General features: G+C 40.0%; 2 protein-coding genes and 1 long non-coding RNA gene across 3 annotated transcripts; all 3 read left to right on the top strand.

Moving 5' to 3' along the window:
• Positions 1 to 2,099: 2,099 nt before the first annotated feature.
• Positions 2,100 to 3,234, top strand: LOC113669357 (uncharacterized). The gene is made up of 3 exons (XR_016186920.1): positions 2,100 to 2,153; positions 2,514 to 2,595; positions 3,096 to 3,234. It is a non-coding gene; the product is annotated as an uncharacterized LOC113669357 (long non-coding RNA).
• Positions 3,235 to 9,198: 5,964 nt separating this feature from the next.
• LOC149051214 (uncharacterized) lies at positions 9,199 to 14,741 on the top strand. Its single transcript, XM_089207075.1, has 4 exons — positions 9,199 to 9,266; positions 9,572 to 11,313; positions 11,926 to 12,099; positions 13,503 to 14,741. Exons 2-4 carry the CDS (start codon positions 9,574 to 9,576, stop codon positions 14,739 to 14,741), a joined length of 3,153 nt encoding a protein of 1,050 aa, XP_089063201.1. The 5' UTR covers positions 9,199 to 9,266; positions 9,572 to 9,573.
• A 102-nt stretch (positions 14,742 to 14,843) lies between these two features.
• Positions 14,844 to 17,482, top strand: LOC149051213 (protein mono-ADP-ribosyltransferase PARP14-like). The gene is made up of 3 exons (XM_089207277.1): positions 14,844 to 15,519; positions 15,749 to 16,063; positions 16,600 to 17,482. The coding sequence occupies exons 1-3, from the start codon at positions 14,844 to 14,846 to the stop codon at positions 16,878 to 16,880; spliced, it is 1,272 nt and encodes a 423-aa protein (XP_089063403.1). The 3' UTR covers positions 16,881 to 17,482.
• Positions 17,483 to 18,489: the final 1,007 nt, after the last annotated feature.

The following is an 18,489-nucleotide window of genomic DNA, read 5'->3' as shown; positions in this document are numbered from 1 at the left end:
TCACGCATCACTCTTCCACAGGCTTTGCGTGACGGTCGTCACATGTTTTTTTCATTACAACCACAGAAACAATATTTTACCTCTAGAATTGAGCGAGTTTTACAGAGAATATACACTTTGGGAGGCTTGATTTAAGTTGAATCAGTTATTATCGAAAGCTTCACAGAATAAGCTTTGCTAAAATGTCAATAACTTGTTTTAAGTTAAAAATGTTTAAAAGTTACATTTGGAATCTTACGTGCAGAGTAAACGACAATAGAATATTCCTCTCTTGGTTTTTCACCATTTTTCATCATTTCAGAAATGTCTCAAAAGAGCGGCTGCGAAGAAGGCCTGTGTGACAAGACTTTGCAAGAACTACAGTTAAAATAAAAAAGGCCACACTCGTATTGACAAACTATCTCACACGACAGCTTTTTGGTGAGCCTCGACTCTGTGTATTTCCTTAGCTTCCAGGCATACTCGACTTTATGTAGTATTAAATTGTACGGTGTTCCTGATACCTGATATTGTGTTTGACTTTCAGATGATCTTTTATCACGACGATCATCCAAACACCAAACGCATGTCGCTTGCCAAGCCGCAAAATGTTCAAGAAAACAATGCTGTCCACATTGACAAAAGGGGTTGTGCAGTCCACACACAAGTATCGATTGCCACAAGTCAGGTCCATAGAGTAGCGGCGAAAAGAGTCACCCGCAAAGAAGTCCCGTGTGGCACATGACTCACGCCAGATCCGCAAATGAGGACAAAATAAAAATATAACTTGCTGGCCCCACAAAGATCGCTATTAAAAGAGAGAATTCGAAAAGGTCTCGCAGACGCCTTCACAATTCAAAAGATCGAACACAAAGATGTTGTTAAGCTCTCTGAAACACAGTTCATCAATCTCAAGAGATTCGCCAAATTTATTGACGTTAAGTTATTGATCACGTGTGCAGGTGTCATTCTTGTCCAGCGTGAACATAGTGGCGTGACAGAGATAGTCAGAAAAATTTAGCAAAGTATGAACGAAATATTCAAAGTTAGTAGAGCCGACTAGGGCGTCAAATCGCTCGGTAAGTCATTAAAAACCCATTCAGAAAAATCACAGGGTGGCCATAGGAATATTATCTGTTCATGAAAAATTTCAGTTCAAAGCACCTTATTTTCTTTGTAGGATATTAAGAACTTTGGAATTTTACAAACTACAGTCTTATTTGTTTTTACCATCTAGATGCTTTGTTTTTTCTATCGATATCTATTTCCTCAAGGTTATCAGAACTTTTTTCTTCTTCTTTGACTGGTTACCAATCCTATCTCCATACTTCTGTTAATGCTTGTAGCCTAGCAACAGCACTTCTGACAGACTGGGAACCAACGCATCGCAATCAAGTCGAAATGACGTCACAGAACACAGCAAATCTGTACCAATCATCTTTCGAGTTCCGGGATGTGTCCGAAATATTCCATCGATCCCTTAATTTAAGGTCTCTGTGTTCAATAAATTCTTCCCGGATATTACGTTCGGGCTTATCCTTTCAAATATAAAAAGCCTCAAATGAACAGGATCGTTTTCTCTTTTTTCTAAATCGTATAAGAAAACGACCACGTCAACTTACAATTATTTTAGGTAACAATCTTGGTTCGACCGGCGAAACATTTCCTGCGCGAGCTCTCCAAAACATCTTCTTCGACTAATTAAAACCTGTTCATGCAACAAAAATGTCGTGATCCCAACTATAATGATAAATAAACTTTTAATCGTTTTTCTTGCAATGCAGTGCCTAAGTTTATTTCAGATTACGCAGTACGCAGGTGCGTTTGGCTACCACAATGCCAGTTCTCGTTTTGTGATGATGTTACCCATTTCGCTCACATCTAATTAATTTCCTGTTTATAAGAAAGTGAAATTTGATTGTGCTGTTTTGTCAGTCTCTGTGTCTTAAAAAACAAGTTGCTGAAAATGACTGGATTCATGCGAAACACCCGGAAAGGAAAGTCTTAATTTGGCTTGCTCCCAAGCCTCTTTATCCCCTCACGGTTCCCAAGAAAGCCGGAAGTACGGTTTCATGCAAATTAAAAGTGCAATGCATACGAATGAGTTATTTTATGACAGCGTTTCTGTCGGGAAAGGAAGAGGAATCCTCGCTTGAAAACTGTAAAGATTGACGGTGAGTTTTCTGGATTCCTTGTAAATCATCTTGTTGTAATAATTTCTCACAATTTTCAGAGATTTATCAACTAACTTAAGTTCTCGCGAGCTGAACAATTTTCTGGCTTTGTCCTAGAAAATGCAAGGAATTAATTTTCCTCAAAAGCCCTCAAAAATGATATACGACTGCTAGTGTTAACTACTTGATAAAAAGACAAAATCTTCTACAGCTTTAGAGATGAAGCTGCCTTCCGTGATTCATAGCAAACTTAAGATATTTGCGATTGAAACTGCATCATACTCTTACTTTCTACTGTTTTCATTTGCATTGTATTCTTTGAGTAAGCAGCTACAAAGATCTCTCTTTTTTCTATTTCAGCATTCGCCAATTCCTCAAGTCATCAAGGTCAAGTTTCAAGCTCGCACCTCATCAACAATGGATGACGAATACTCATATTACGGTAAGGATTATTAATTGCAATTTGCAATCTGTCCTTGTAAATATTTACAATTCATTAATTCTACCTTATATAACTTATGGACTCCTTGCCTGGGGCAATGCGTCAAATGCTTATTTAAACAAGATTTTAGTTCTTCAAAAGCGAGTTTTGCGCTTAATCTATTTCACCGATCGAAGAGAGCATGCCATCCCTTTATTTGCCAAAGCAAAAATTCTGCCTGTTACGTTCCTATATTATGAAGCCGTAAGTAAACTTATGTTTGACGTGCACAACCAGAGGGCTCCCATTAATATTTTGAAACTATTTACTAAAACATCTCATATTCATACCTACAATACTCGATCATCCAAATCGCAGCTCTTTAGTACAAAGTACTCTAGACTTAACCTACAAAAAAAGGCTTTCTCGTTGGTGTCAAAATTTGGAATAAGATACCGAAAGAATTCAAAACGTTATCAAAACATTCCTTTAATAAACAAATAAAAACGTCTTTATTTCAGATACTAGATAATGAAGATTCTTATCTTGATGTTGAAAAGATCTCCTCTAAACTTAAGGACTGCATAATTAAAACAAATTAATCCGATTGCTTTCAGTACTAATTTATTTGCTTTTATACTTTATTGAACAACTATTGATCTATTTACCAGTTATGCTTCTCTTTATAATTTAACAATATCTAACCATTTAGTTTTTAATTTTCTTTATATATTGTAAATAATGTTTGTTGATGATTGACCCGCCTCGAATAGCAAATTTGCTATCTGCGGGTCAACATAATCTAAATTATTTTGTAAGAAAAAGAAAAATAAAGTGTGTAAAGTGTGTAAAAGTGTGCAATGAATGTAAATTGAAACCAAACCGATAATATTCTTGTACACTTAAACGAGCGTTTGCACTCGTGATTGTTGGACAGTAGATTTTGTACCTCTAGTTTTAGGTGAAGATTAGTGATAAATGGATTTAGAGTGTAATCTGGTTGAATCTTGCGTTAAAGCGACCGATCGAGACATTTTTAGCTCGCATGCTGTAGAAATTGTATTTACGCACCACTGCACTTACGCCTGGCTTGTGATCATGACTTCGCACATTTCTCGAATTCATGTGTGAATTTTAGTTCCAGAAATAACGTGAAAGAGCAATTTTTGCTTGTTGCCTCAATGTGTGTGATTTGACAAATTTGATAAAAATTAAGCACAGCGATCTCGAAGGGTAGAAGCATCCGGAAGCAATTGTTTGCACTTGTAAACTTATGATGCAAGAACACTTTAGAGAAACAGAGCAGCTAAAAACTTCACAATCAAGGAATGACGCCTCTTGAGATGATAGAGTCCGCAAAGTTACTGGTTGATAAATCACAATCCGAAAAATCTTTATTTTCTTTACTCATCGGAAGGACATCCCCCATGTTATTTGCACGACGTAAACCGGAAGTCATAACACGAGTGTAATTATTTTTGCCCACAATCAATTCAGCATTTTCAGAAAGTCTGAAACACAAACAAATTGATATCAACACCAGGAAATAAATATTTCTGTCTGAGCTTGCTTTAATCAGCTAGAAGCAGAAAAAATTATTTCCCTGAACTGAAAATGTAAAATAGGCGAGAAAAAATAATACTATTAAATGCACCGTGCGCCTTTAAAAAAAAGGCAAGCTAAATATATCATAGGCATGTTATGCATGCAAGAGTTATTTCAGTTGGGGTGGGTGGATTTATTAAAACATTGTAAGTAATGTCTACATTTTAACAAAAGGAAAGATTTCTTACGCGGAAAATAACCAAAATGTCGAATTAACTCACTCAGGGGTATTTTGTGGTCGGTTGTGTGTGTTGGCGAATAGCTATAACCACAAATATACTGTATTGGTGCCACGGATACCTGTTAGAAAAAATTGCAGAATGTAGGGTGCAGACCGGATACAAAATATACGCTAGGTACAAAACGTAGACTGCAGACTGCAGAGAAGGTACAAAATGCAGACTGAGAATTTAAAGTGTTTCTACGCCTGGTATGTGATAACATGTCATCTTACAACTTACCGAGCGTCACGCAATCGCTTTTCCGCAATCAGCTTTCACTGTTATTTGCACTATTGTAGAATATTCCTGGTCCGTTTCTTGATCAAAATCGTGGTAAAATTTCCGCACAGCCCCATCCTACATTATGCATTCAGTTCTTGAACAGAGAAAACAATGACAAAAACCATACATTTCCGTTGGGAAAACAGATTTGGGTAAAATTTCCGCACAGCCCCATACTACATTATGCATTCAGTTCTTGGATAGAGAAAACAATGAATAAAACAATACATCGCCATTGGGAAAACAGATTTGTTTTACAATAGTATGGGACTGTGCGGAAATTTTACCCAGATTTGTTTTACAACAGTATGGGGCTGTGCGGAAACTTTACCAAAATCGTTCTAAATATAATTTCAAGCCTTCATATAGTCTTCTCACTTTGCGCGCGAGTCGGTTGGCGTGATGCCTGTACAGATTTTACTAACTTACTAAAAGTAGATGAAGGTGTAGATGTAGATGTAAATGAGATGTCGCTTTTGAATATTTAACACGCGCAATATTCGAGAAACAATTGACAGCTTTGCATGTGGTCCGTATTAGCATCTTTTTAGGCGGTATGTGTTTCTTTTGTTGACAAAAAATGCAGACCGAGATCAAAACTGTTCCTTAGACTTGATGTATTTTCAACGTCAGTAGATCACATCATTTAAACTTACCCCCGTAAATCATTCACTCCAGATAACAGAATCAAATAAACATGCTAGCAATGGTATTTGAATTCGTCCTTGGCCAAACATAAACGACTCCACAAGCTGACTTTCTCTAGGCATCGAAAACATTTCCATTCGTCTAGTGTTCTCAAAATTACCCTCGAAACAGCCAAATAATTTCCCTCAACAGCCAATCATGACACAAAATCCACCTTGCAACACTCTTGCAACTGTTCAACTGCTAACATCGAAAGCAACACACCACGATGTTTACCATGAAATTGAATGCAACCAAACCGCCCAAAAGAAAACTCTGCCATCTTTCGTAGAAAAATCGTTGTTTAATAAAAACACCTCCTAACATTGCATATAAATCAAACACGACGTCACATGAGGCGACAAAGCTTACTAGGAGCCACACAAAATCGTCCATAGTTAATTTCAATCAGACATTCATCTAGAGATGGCAGCGAGCAAACCAATCCAGAAAAATATAATCGGCACACTCCACAAATCATGAATATTGTAACATAGCTTGCCGTTAAAGAAATGCTCAAATCAAAATGTTTGGTGCAATTCATCAACACCTCAAGCAATACTTGATTCAAAATTTTTCCACCCACTCTCGTCGTGAAGGAACAATAACCATGATCATGCCACAGGGCACAGAACTCCATTTTCTCTCGAAAAACTATACACCATTTTCAAAGCATGAGTAACACGTTTAATATAGATAATCTGATGTCTTTCATCTGTTCAGCAGTAGTATCGCATTTCTCCTTAAGCGCGGTAAAATACACGTTATAAACACAGAAAAGCCATCATTTCTCATTCTGAATGATAATTCCATTTTGCGAACCGCTCTCTCCGAATCCCCCATTACTTCGTTGAAATTTGAACATTTCTCAAACCAGAGAACAAAAACTACGCTCTGATTGGTGCGAGATACATACCCTAATGCGGCGATCTGATCGGTGTGAGCAACATACCACTGTATGCGCTAACATTGAGTTATTATTACTGGGATACCTGTGGTAGCCCAGTCATAAAACGCCTTTGTTTTTTTGTGTTCTTTTTTTTTCTCTGCCACAAAATGGAAAAATTGTGCAATAGTAACTTGCGGTCATTGGGCCCTCAACATCATGACAACTAACTGTGATCCAATGAGGATGAAGGTATTCACATGCTGATCACGTGTGTTATCTTGATGATGATCGACGTTGTCATGCACGGACAGGGCCGGGTCACATGACGAACCACAAGATTTTTGCTTAGTAAACTCTTTTTTCAGCCATTTTGTATTTGTTCTGGGGTTGTTGTTTTGGCGATGAAGGTGCCACGTTTTTTATTTACGATTACCTGGAGCTTCGTGGTGTAAACGCTCAAAATACTACAGACGTATACACAAGTCGTATTGTTCTTGGCCAATCCAATTTTTTTTGTTGGTTGACTTTGAGAGGTGTAACATGTATCTCAAGGCCACCATTGGTAAATACTGACTGGTCCCTCACTTTGTCATTTACAGACAGCGGAGATGAAGAAGAAGAAGAAGAAGAAGAAAAAAAAAAAGAAGAAGGAGAGAAAGAAGAAGAAAAAGAAGGAGAAGAAGAAGAAGAAAAAGACGAGGAAAAAGAACAAGAAATAGAAGAGGAGAAAGAAGAAGAGAAAGAAGAAGAAAAAGAGGAGGAGGAAAAAGAAGAACGAGAAGAAGAAAAAGAAGAACAACAACAACAACAAGGCGAAGAAGGAAATGAAGATCTCGGTTCTTTTAATGTCAGTGACTTTGTTGACAAAGGGGATGACGGAGTTCGTGAATCAGTTGAGAAGAATGTTGACATGGAGTTGGGTTTTTCATCTGCTGTCGATAAGTACGAGCATGAAGGGCTGGAGAAGGAAGAAGAAGACCCAAGAGAATTTGAACGAAAATCAAAACAACTGAAAGAGTTATTCAGTTGTTTGCCACTAGTCCTTATCAAGAGAGTTCTCCGTCGAGATGACGTGAAAGGAAATCTGGAAAGAGCACGTCAAAAGCTACAAGAGTTTCAAGATATAGAGAATCCTGCGGACGTTTTTAAAAATCCAACTGAAAGAAGGCCATTGATTACGAAACCTAAAGGAAAATTTGAAGATCCTCTAACACACGACTCTATTAAGCAAGCTTGGGTGGCAGGGGACAAATCTTCCGGAGGCCCTGAACACGAAGGTAATAGAGGGAAGAAAAATAGAAGTAGGCCAAGAGAAAAAAATCAAACCCAAGGGCAACATGGCGATGCAGAACGACAAGATGAGCGAAAAAATGGTTGTGATAGCGATAAATCGGATCAAAATGAGAGGAACCAAGCTTGTCGAGGCCACAACTCAAGGCAAAGAGGCAACAAAAGAGCAGGACCGGAAAGGGGACCCAGAGGTGGGTTTTACCAGGGTCCAAACAACACCCAATTGTATAGAGATGATCACTTTTATACCCCTCAAGGACAGTGGTTTGATCATCAAAACGCCTTTCCGTTGCAGAGAGGACGTGGAAACCAACGAGGACAAAGAGCTTGCTTTCGTCAGGACCCAATTGCAGGAAATCGAGATTATTCGCTTTATGGATCTCAGGAAAGGCACTTTGGCGGTGAAGGCAATTTTCAGCCCCAAATGGGACGTGGAGGTCAAGGCGGCCGAGGGTGTCCACCAAAACCGAAACCAAAACCGAAGCGAAAGGGTAGTGAAGGCAGTAAAACCCCCAGTTCTTTCGATGATTCGGATGCAGGCGGTCGAGGGCATCCATCAAAACCAGAACCAAAACCGAAGCCAAAGGGTATTGAAGGAAGTGGGGGACGGGGTGGCAATTTCCAGGAGCAACATCAAACTCCAGGAGACTTTCAGGAGAGCAATCAGTTTTCAGATGCTAAGGATCACTCTCAGTTCATGCAAAGACAACCGAACCAACAAAAGGGAAGAGGAAGAGATTCTCATGAAAATCAGGTGCATCCAACATCCTTGAGGGAGCTTGCCAGCAGTACAACCCCGGCCCCCAGTTCTTTCGATGATTCGGATGCAGGGAAGTTCAGATTAAGTAAACCCAGCAAACGCAGACAGGGAGACCGCGGTAGGCCACGAAACCGACGTGGTAACACAGATGCTAGTCAAACTGGGATAAGACGAGCACAGAGCATGTCCAGTGTCGCGGAAGAGGGGCTTGCTGGTCAGTCTCAATTTGCAAGAAATAAAATACTCATTCGAGGGCTGAGTAAAAAAACCTCTCGGGACGGACTGGTGAACTTTATCGAGGTAAAGTGTGGTGGGGAAGAGGTTAAGGACGTACAGATGCTGAAGAATGGGAAAGCCTTGGTCACCATGGCTGATGAAATCAAAGGTACGTACCTTTCAATTAAACTTGAAGATTAAACATGAATTTCATTATCGTTCTTCTTTGATCCGTTCGCGAGTTATCAGGGATGAAAGCTCACGCCGGCTCAGTTTCATTGTATGCTTAGTTAGTAGCTGAAGAGTTAAGATGCTTTGTTTTAGGTGTCCCACCATTTAAAGACATTTCGATCTTCTTCTCTATACTATAAAAATAATGCAGATCAATGTAATCAATTTATTTGGGAACAGTACATGTAATTCAATGAGTGTTGTTCCTTTCAGGAAGACTCCAAAAGTGGAGATCACGTAAGACAAACATTTGATGAGAATATAATCTGTTTTCTTCAGATTTCACGAAAATAAAGACCAAATGCGAGGAGAATGGTCTGGATGATGCAAAAGTTTCCATCCAACAAGTCCCGGTTTGCAAAAGCATCCATGTCACTGGCTTTTCAGACGTTACCCGTGATTTTATTGAACTGTACTTTGAGAGTCCTCAAAACGGTGGGGGGTCCTGTGGAGAAGGTTCACCATGTTCTTAAAAGTAGTCGAGCTGTGGTTGTGTTTCAAGATGCAAAAGGTTTCTAACTCATTGATCTCTAAAATATAAGTATAGCGTAATTCCTTCAGGCACGAATAATCGACATCTGATCCTAAAACATGTGTAGCAGATATTGGTTCTCACGATTTAAGACTCGAGCAGTACATAAGGCTAGGAGAAGGACAATAAGTGACTGATCGTACATTGATCGATTGATTGTTTCACTGATTGATTGATTGATTGACCTACTCTGCCCTAACAACCCCAAAGTGTCATGAGGTGTTGTGAAACGACAAATGACTTCTTCAGGGAAATTCCTGACACTTCGTTGCTTTAATCAACAGATATGGAAAGGGTGTTAGCCAGACATGAAGAGAAACCTTATGAGATAAAACAAACCCAGCTGGCAATTAGAGCTTATCGAGAGTTTCTAGAAGACGGAGACGTTGATGGAGCAGAGGATTCCAGTGACTTAGGAACTACTGCAACTGCGGTTAGTGAATCTCGAGTGAGCCAGAAACCTGATGCCAAAGCACAACAATTGCACATAGCTGTAGATCCTGATGTTATGGAATACGTCACATCCACAGGATTCCAAGCTGAACTGAGCAATTCGCTGGCTGGAAAGAAGAGCGAAATCACATGGAAACCCAACAACAAAATGGCTGTAGTACTGTACCATGGGGAAGATGACAATGATTCCTGGCAATCTGAATGCATTGATCAGGTACAAAATTACCTCAGCAAGTTTTCGAAGTGCGATGTGCAGGTCAACAAGGTTTTCTGGGAAGCCGTGGTAGCAAAAGTTCCCAGCATTCGCACCTGCTTGGGAGTTGATCCCCCGCTGCTCAAGACTATTCCTGATTCAAATGTTGTTACGATCGTTTCATTAGGAACAGACGTGAAAAGTAAAGAGGAAAAGGTGAGGTCGAAGTTAGAAGAAATCTACCGCGAGCAGACCAGAAAAACTTACCTGAAGAAGAAAATTCCAAATGTTCCCGAAGGGCGCTTAATTTTGCTGGAGAAGATAAAATTTGTCGAGAAACTCCAAGAAAAGAACAAGGAGTTAGAGATCAAGATTAATACTAAAGGTGAAGAAATATATTTCGAAGGTCCCCAGTCACAATATACTGAGGCAACCATGGAGTTCGAGAAACTAATGAAAAACATGGTTGAGAAGAAAGTAACTTTATCCGTCAGCATCCTGGAGATTTTAAACTCAGATAAAGGGCTTCAGACTGTCAAATGTGAGTTGGAAAGAAACAATGTGGAAGCAGTGTTGGTTATTGAGAAAGACGCCATCATAGTGGGATCATCAGCAGCACATGCAAACAACGCGGCGAGGCTTGTGAACATGATGACGGTGGAAGAGAAAGTTCAAGTGGACGAGAAAAGCAAGCATTTGTTAAAGTCATCTGAATGGCTGAGGTTGTGTGAGGAGATGGACCCAACGGCTGTCCGTGTGCGGAGGGACAACTGGAACGATACATACGTAGTTGGGTTCCGTGATGACGTGGCCGAAGTGATAAAGAATTTAAATACCTTTCTTGAAAACAATTGTATTAGGGAGGAACGTTTTGTTTGCACGTCTGATATTATGCGAAGGTATCTTCTGGAGCAACGTCAAGAAGATCTACGCACCATAGAGAATCAGCTAAAAGATTTTGTAGTGAGTATTGAAAAGGGAAACGACAATGATGATTTTATCATTTCTGGAAACAGAGAGGGTTTGAAAGGTGTAAGAAAGAAGATCGACGCTCTGATAAATTCCACTGAGTTGAAAACCTTAGAAGTGAAACAGCCGGGCCTTCGAAAATACTTGGACAGTGGAAAAGGAGATCGGCTGGTGAAATTGGTGGAAAAAGATCAAGATTGTGCCATAAAAGTACAGAAAAGTTTAAGTCGTGGAGGAAGGGACGAGGAATTGCGCATCGAATCCGTTTTTGAAGCCTCTACTACTTCAGGCGACGATGAAGATGATGCGCGTGATAACCACGCTACCACTACTGGAACTGACTCGTCTACCCTGGAAATAGCCCAAAGGCACAAAGTGTCGTGGAAACCTGGAAACATAGGGACAGAGAAGGTAGGATTGACACCCTGATTTCTTCACACCAGCGGAATATTTTGCGAAAATACCTTAGACGATCTTGTTGGCACATATATGGATTTTAATGAAAGATGTTGTTCGTCTTGTCACGAGCGTGGGACAAAGAAAAAAAATTCTGAGTCCCCTTGAGGAATCGAACCTCAGATCTTCGGATTCCGCGCTCCGATCCTCTACCACTAAGCCACAGAGACTTCACGGTAAACGAGGTCTATCACGAAGTTCATACTACACGCGTCCTGCATACTGCTAGGATCAGCAATGTCGATAGTGTAATGTTTGCAGATGGAAATAAGAGAGATGATAGATTTTGAGCTCCGTAAAGAAATAAGGAAAGATGTTTTTCGTCTTGTCACGAGCGTGGGACAAGACGAAAAAAAAAATTTCTTTATTTCTTTACCGAGCTCAAAAACTTACCATCCCTCTTATATGGATTTTAGTTCTTCTCTTAGCTCTCATCTGCTCATAGAGTGTGGTTACATTATTTAACGCCTCTCTTACTAGGGGTGCCAAGTCTGATAACGATTACAGTCAACCATATTTAAGAGGTTAATGAGGCATCAACAATGTTTTTTTCGTTGTGTCTTTCAGGCTGACGTACTTGTCAGTTCTCAAGGAGCATGCGATAAAGCAATCATCAATGCTGGTGGCCCCAAGGCCGTAATCCTCAACGTTGGTGACATCACTGTCTCAGGTGGTTTTTCCTCGGTCAGTCACGTGATTCACGCTAACTGTTGTAAGTGGAACAACGGTGGAGGGGAGCCGGTAAGAAACAATGAAAATACATCGAAGAGTAGTCATTGTTTAGATTTGATTAAAGCCTAAACAAAATTTGATGCCCGACTGGCGAATCCTATCCATTCTCTTGTAGCATACAGCAACTGAAGACTGTTCTGACTCGATTTGATGTTATTTCCGATGTAGGTTATTGTCAAACGTTCCGTCATGTCAGACATGGTTTGATGTTAGTTAATTTAGTGTTAACAACTGGGTTGAAAACGTAAATTAGCCACCGTAAGGCCTTTTTACCCTTTACGGTGGCTAATTTACGTTTTCAACCCAGTTGTTAACACTAAATTACCTGCTATACTCTCCCACCGACGCAGCACCACAGTTTCTTTAGAAACTTACCCCTTTATGGTTTGATGTTACTCTGGTTTAAAGATTTAATGAATGTAACCGAGAAGTTACAATTCATAGACCCAATATTTCGACACTCCTGTCTAGTGCTTTCATCAGGGGTGATCTAAACGCTGCAACCAGAGGTCCTTTTATACGCTGACTAATTAGCTGACTCTTTTCTGACGAGGTGTAAAATGGGCGTCAGGAAGTAAGCCGCCATCATCACGATATAGAGAAGCGTGGACGAAATTAATAAGCCGGGCTTCCAAACAAAGGCGCTGATGGTAACGCCGATTAGTGATAATAATTTTAGACATCCCACCGAATTGTAGGGTTGGTTAGGCATGTGTGCTTCGATAAAGCTAAATTTTCTTTTTTACAAAAGAAAACCGCTTTTTGATGCTCTTTCAAACGTGTACCAAACTGACGTTTGGTTTATCCGATAGTCGTTATCACATTCATTGCAAGGAATAAAATAAATAGCGTCGGTTCGTTGTTCTCTCGTAAGAGGATCTATACGATTGATCATTCTCGAAGAGAATGATCAATACCCTTTACTAGATGTGAAATTTTCACCACTAAGAAAGAATTAATTAGACCCAAAGGTAATTTCCGTGAAGTTATAATTCAAACATCCTCGATCCTGATCCTGAAAGGAAACTACTACTGGTGTGAACATCCTACATAGCGCCTTCTTAATATCCTCTGAAAAATGTTAACAAAATTCAAGTTTCAGATAACTTTGATCCCTTGAAAATAGATTTCAGGAAGTCTAAAAGTAGCTTGAAAGGGATTCAGTTTTTTAACCTTTTTACTTTAAGGAATGACCAGTCAGTTTTTTTTCTCCTCCCATTATCAATCCCTTATCAACCGGAAAGGTGACGGGAAGAAGGAAAATATATCAATAAGGGGATATTGCATGACTTAAGGCCAAATTTTTAGCGCAAAACTCAAAAGAAATGTACAGAAGACAGTGTGGAGAATTGCTATTGAGATCACATTGGAACGAAAAGATTTTCAACAACTTCTATTTCATCTTATGCTAGACGCTAAGGGCCATCGTACAAAAGTGTCTGCAAACAGGCGAGACACTTGGAGCCAACTCCATTGCATTTCCTGTCATTGGGACTGGAAACCTACAATTCCCACGCGACGCAGCCTCGAGAATCATGTTGGATGAAACAGTCAATTTCTGCCGAGTCAACCCTGGTTCTAATTTACGGGACATCCGATTTGTCGTGTTTAACCAAGATCAGGCATTAACCGCTGCCTTCAAACAAGAGATGGAAAAACTGCAACCCAAGAAAATTGGCCACTCTGCCATCAAAAATTTTGCAAGCGGAATACTCTTTAAAAGGAAGCATACGGTGGAGACATCGGGTGTAAGCATTGAAGTCTTGCAGGGCGACTTGTGCCGGGAAACTACGGATGCCATAGTGAATATAACAAGTAAGGACTTGAATATGGACAGTGCTGGAAAGTTGAGCCAGACAGTGAAACAGCTAGCCGGGCCACAGGTTGAGACTCAGTTGAAGCAGTTCGGACAGCAATCGGGTGGAACTGCATTGATCACCAGCGGTGGAAATCTCCCTGCGCAGAAAATCATTCACTTAATTCCAGACATCAATAATAAAGATCACCTCCAGCAGTGTGTTGAAAGATGTCTTCGGCTGGCAGAGACGCATAGTCTTGGATCCATTTCGATTCCCGCTGTTGGTACGGGTGCATTCCGTGTTTCTGCAGTGGACTCGGCCAGTCTGATATTTAAGGCCCTGAAAAACTTTAGTGGAAGCTTCCGTAGTGTCCGCAAGGTCAGGATCGTAATCTTCGAGTCTCCAATGTTGTCGGCATTTCAGCAAGAACATCAGAGGCACTCCTTTTCTCCACAAGTAGGTGTGGCTCAGCGCATAACTTTTGCAAGCCCTTTCAGTATCGAGGTGATAAATGGTGATTTGACTCAAGAGAACAGCACTGATGCTATCATGAATATCAACAGCGCGGACATGAACATGAATAACGCCGGAGGCCTAAGCAAAGCCATAGCAAGACAGAGCGGTCCACTAGTGCAACAAGAATGCAACCAATTGGGAAAGCAGCCTCCTGGAACAGCGATAATGACAAGTGGAGGTAATTTACAAGTATCTCATATTATTCACATAATTCCAGGCTCCTCAGATAAGCAACATCTCCAGCAATGTTTGGAGGAGGGTCTTCGCGTTGCCGACGCCAATAACTTTCAAGCGATCTCAATTCCGTGTGTTGGCACAGGAGGATACGGCTTGTAAGGAGCGGACTCAGCCCAGCTGACGTTCAAAGCACTAAACGCGTTCAGTGCCCGCTGTAAAAGTATTCAAAAAATAAGAGTGGTCGTGTTCCAGGCCTCTATAATGCAGGAGTTTCTACAAGAGCAGAAGAAACAGCCGGTGCAAGGTTTTGAAGAAGACAGTGACTCAGAGGATACAGTAACCAGGCAAACCCGACGACGTGGACGTAGGCAGGCACCAGGCCAAAGTAATGAACATTCTGTAAGAGTTTCTGTGATCAGTAAAGACAAAGTGAGCGTAGGAAAAGCCGTGGAGTCCTTGAAGAAAGGTTTCTCTGACGCTTGTACAACGGAAAAAGTCGAAAGTGACGTCGTCAGTCAGCTTTCCGATAGGCAGAAAGATATCTTGAGAAAAAAGGCCAAAAACCGTGACGTCAAACTTGAAATTGAGGATGACGTTGATCGCTTTGTCGTTCGTGGTGGACCAACCGAAGTTTCTGGAATAGTCGGAGAGATCTGGAAAGAGATCAACGAGAGGACGAAGAAGAAGAAGGACGAAGAACAAGCGAAGTTGGTTTCAAAGAACATAGAGTGGAGCTATGAAATACAAGGCATAAAAATGGCATTCGCTCCGAAAGCAAATGCCAAGATTGAGTTAGCCCACAGCAAAGACGAGAACACAGTGCAAGTTTCTCTACGTGGAGAAAAGTTTGTCATCGACTTGAAGAGAAACTCTGGACGTGGACAAACGTCTCGTGATCAAATAACACTGACAAGAAAGGTGAAGGGTGCTGATGAAGGTTAGTTGCTATTTATCTCTATTGACGAGAACTATTTCATGTCCCAGAGAACGTTTAAGGTAATAAACATGTAATACAGGTTGGGGATGTTCAGAAAAGCTGTCCTAAAATGTCTCTCAAGCTTTCTTGGTGATCTGGCATGTGTCTTACCTGAAAAATATACTTGGATGTTGAAGTTTAACATCAGTTGATGGGTTTTCACATTCTAACCTCTTGGTCGTTTCTCCAGGAATTGCTCTGCCAAAGTACTGGGTACCAATGCCCGGGCATGACTCTACTGTACATAAAGTACAACTGCTCCCAGGCTCCCTTGAGTATCAAGCTGTCGTGGGTAGGTTTGAGGCCACAGCCGGTGCGTCAAAAGTTCAGAAGATTGAATGGATACAGAATCCTCATCTGTATCAGTCGTACATGGTAAGAAAACGGAAAATGGATAAAGATACTGGAAGAAATAGTGAAAGACAGCTGTTTCATGGGACTGATGCTAAAAATATCAACCATATCAACACACAGGGATTCAACAGGAGCTTCTGTGGGGTTCATGGTAAGTCAGTTAAATTTTTTATAGAGGAGAAGTTTTCTCGTATAGTTACGGGGTGAGATTAAGGAAAAATTTCAAGTACTTGTAAGGAATCGAACCTCAGATCTTCAGATTTCCTTGTTCAACGCTCTACTATTGAGCTGCAGACTCTATGATGAGCAGGGTTTTCACGTGGGTAATGTCTGGCACGCCTTCCACATACTGCTTGGATCATTAATTTAGAAAGCTTCGTGTGTTAAAAAAGAGCATCGAAGCAATATTTTAGAGCGATTGCTCTTAACTAGTTAAAGACATTTTTTGGCTAGACTAGGGGTGTTTTGGCCACAATTCTATTCATATATTTGTCTACCTGTCCTAACAAGTCACCCAGACGTTGCATGAGCTCAGGCCAAATCACTCTTTGGAGCCAAAAATTGGTAATAAAAGCTGTAGTAATAGAAGAATAATGCAATTGCCTCTTTCATAACAAAGAACTTCATCGAATGTATGATTTTTTTGGTACTTTTTCTCTGAATTGAGCATTCTTTTTTTTTTTTCAGGCACGGCTTATGGACGTGGTGTTTATTTCGCTAGAGACGCTAAATACTCTGTTGGATTCGCTGGGGGTGGTGGTCATGGAGTTCGTCACATGTACCTTGCGAAGGTTCTCGTGGGGCAGTATTGTGTTGGAGATCCTTCAATGATTGTGCCTCCACCAAAAAATCCATCTAAACCTGAAATTCTCTACGATTCTGTGGTAGATGACCAATCAAGCCCCAGCAAATTTGTCGTTTTCTTTGATAATCAGTGTTACCCTGAATACCTTATAACCTTTTCATGACTACATGGACATTTTACTCAGAAAACGACAGAGTTAAAGGCCAAAAAGGCTTAAAATAGTTTTATAGTTCAACTTAGTTTATTAGATATATAAGTTGCAGAAAATCGTTCTCCTTCACAGTGTAGGGAACATCATATAAATGTTGGTAATAGTTTCTCGATAGCATTCTTTACTGTCTTAACTCAAAGCTTATTCTTCATTCTATAAATTGAAATGAGCTAATTAATTAAATTTTCCAATTTCCTCGCTTGGAAAAGCAAAGAATTCTGCTGTTCTCCAGTTAAGTTTTCACAACGGTATTTTCTTTTTTATGGCCAGATTGACAAATAATTTTTTTTTGCATCAATTTTTTACCCAAGAAAACTGGCGAAAGTAGATAATTGCAAAAAACATGCGTACCTTTTTGCTGAGCTTAATTAGAAATGACAGTGAAGTCGCTACGATGACAGTTAAGTTATGGAGTAACATGTTCACTAGAAAGAGTTCTACTGTTCTTCAGTTAAGTTTTTATGACGGTATTTCATTTTTGTCGCCAAATTGACAAACAATATCTTGTTTCATCAATTTACTACGCAAAATAAAACTTGCGAAAGTAGAGAATTTCGAAACATGCGTACCTTTTTGCTGCGCTTAATGGGAAATGACAGTGAAGTCGCTACGATGACAGTTGATTTATGGTGCAAAAGATTCACTGGAAAGAAACTTGGAGAAGCATTTATTATTTAATTGGCAGCCAAAAGCTTGGTGAGAGAGTAAGTCCTACCAGCAGATGAGAACACTCAGTCGAGAACCTCCTATCAAAATTTCTATAATTGCAGTTTAAGTCTTCCGAGTAGTGTAACCCTTGTTTTTGAAGAGAGAGTGTGCGACTATAAATGTTGCGCGACAAGCAAGCGCATCTCTCGTCATGAATATTTTCGCGCCAAAACTGAATAGTTGACACTTTTTAATACTAGCTTGAAAAGGAAGGGAATCTTTTGATTCCAATCTTACTCCTTCTCGGCTTTAAAGCGGTCCCTATCTGTTTCTGCCAGCCTCAAAAGAAATCCGCTTTTCACAGGTAAATTCAGGCAAAAAACATATAGTCATTCATCCACCATTTTCAAAACAAATTTAAGTGTATTTGTATACGTAGTTTGATATCGTGTGATGATTCACCTCTGTAGTAATAATACTATTGTGACCGATTCTGGAATTATAAGAGAAATCTCTAGATATCTATGTAATAATTGCTTTGCAAGGGGAATATTATTATGAGACATATTTTGACCTTTGACTTCTTGACTTCACCGGCACTGCTGCTAAATCTTGCTATCAGCGCTAGCGTTGATATTTGATATTTAAGTTGATACTCTGCCATCGCTTGCTGATTAATTGTAGTGCAGCAACCTATCTAATTATTTCATTTTTGTTTGCTGTCTTCACAAGGCTATCTGATCGTATATGAAGGAAAGTTTTTTAGGAGAGTCAGTCACGCATCACTTTTACACAGGCTCAGCGTGACGGTCGTCACATCCTTCTTTTATTAAGACCACAAGAACAATATTTTACCTCTAAAATTGGGCGAGTTTTACAGAGTATATACACTTAGGGAGGCTTGATTTAAGTT

Source organism: Pocillopora damicornis, chromosome 1, assembly GCF_964200805.1.
Source record: "Pocillopora damicornis chromosome 1, jaPocDami1.2, whole genome shotgun sequence".
In the NCBI taxonomy this organism is placed as follows: domain Eukaryota; kingdom Metazoa; phylum Cnidaria; class Anthozoa; order Scleractinia; family Pocilloporidae; genus Pocillopora; species Pocillopora damicornis.
This window is presented reverse-complemented; position numbering and strand designations above follow the sequence as displayed.

Excerpts from the sequence above, each read along its gene's own strand:
- LOC149051213 (XM_089207277.1), top strand. The coding sequence starts at position 14,844 with ATGCAGGAGTTTCTACAAGAGCAGAAGAAACAGCCGGTGCAAGGTTTT. Across the intron at positions 15,520-15,748 it reads GGTGAAGGGTGCTGATGAAG|GAATTGCTCTGCCAAAGTAC; the intron begins GTTAGTTGCTAT and ends TCGTTTCTCCAG. Across the intron at positions 16,064-16,599 it reads GAGCTTCTGTGGGGTTCATG|GCACGGCTTATGGACGTGGT; the intron begins GTAAGTCAGTTA and ends TTTTTTTTTCAG.
- LOC149051214 (XM_089207075.1), top strand. The coding sequence starts at position 9,574 with ATGGAAAGGGTGTTAGCCAGACATGAAGAGAAACCTTATGAGATAAAA. Across the intron at positions 11,314-11,925 it reads GAAACATAGGGACAGAGAAG|GCTGACGTACTTGTCAGTTC; the intron begins GTAGGATTGACA and ends TGTGTCTTTCAG. Across the intron at positions 12,100-13,502 it reads ACAACGGTGGAGGGGAGCCG|ACGCTAAGGGCCATCGTACA; the intron begins GTAAGAAACAAT and ends ATCTTATGCTAG.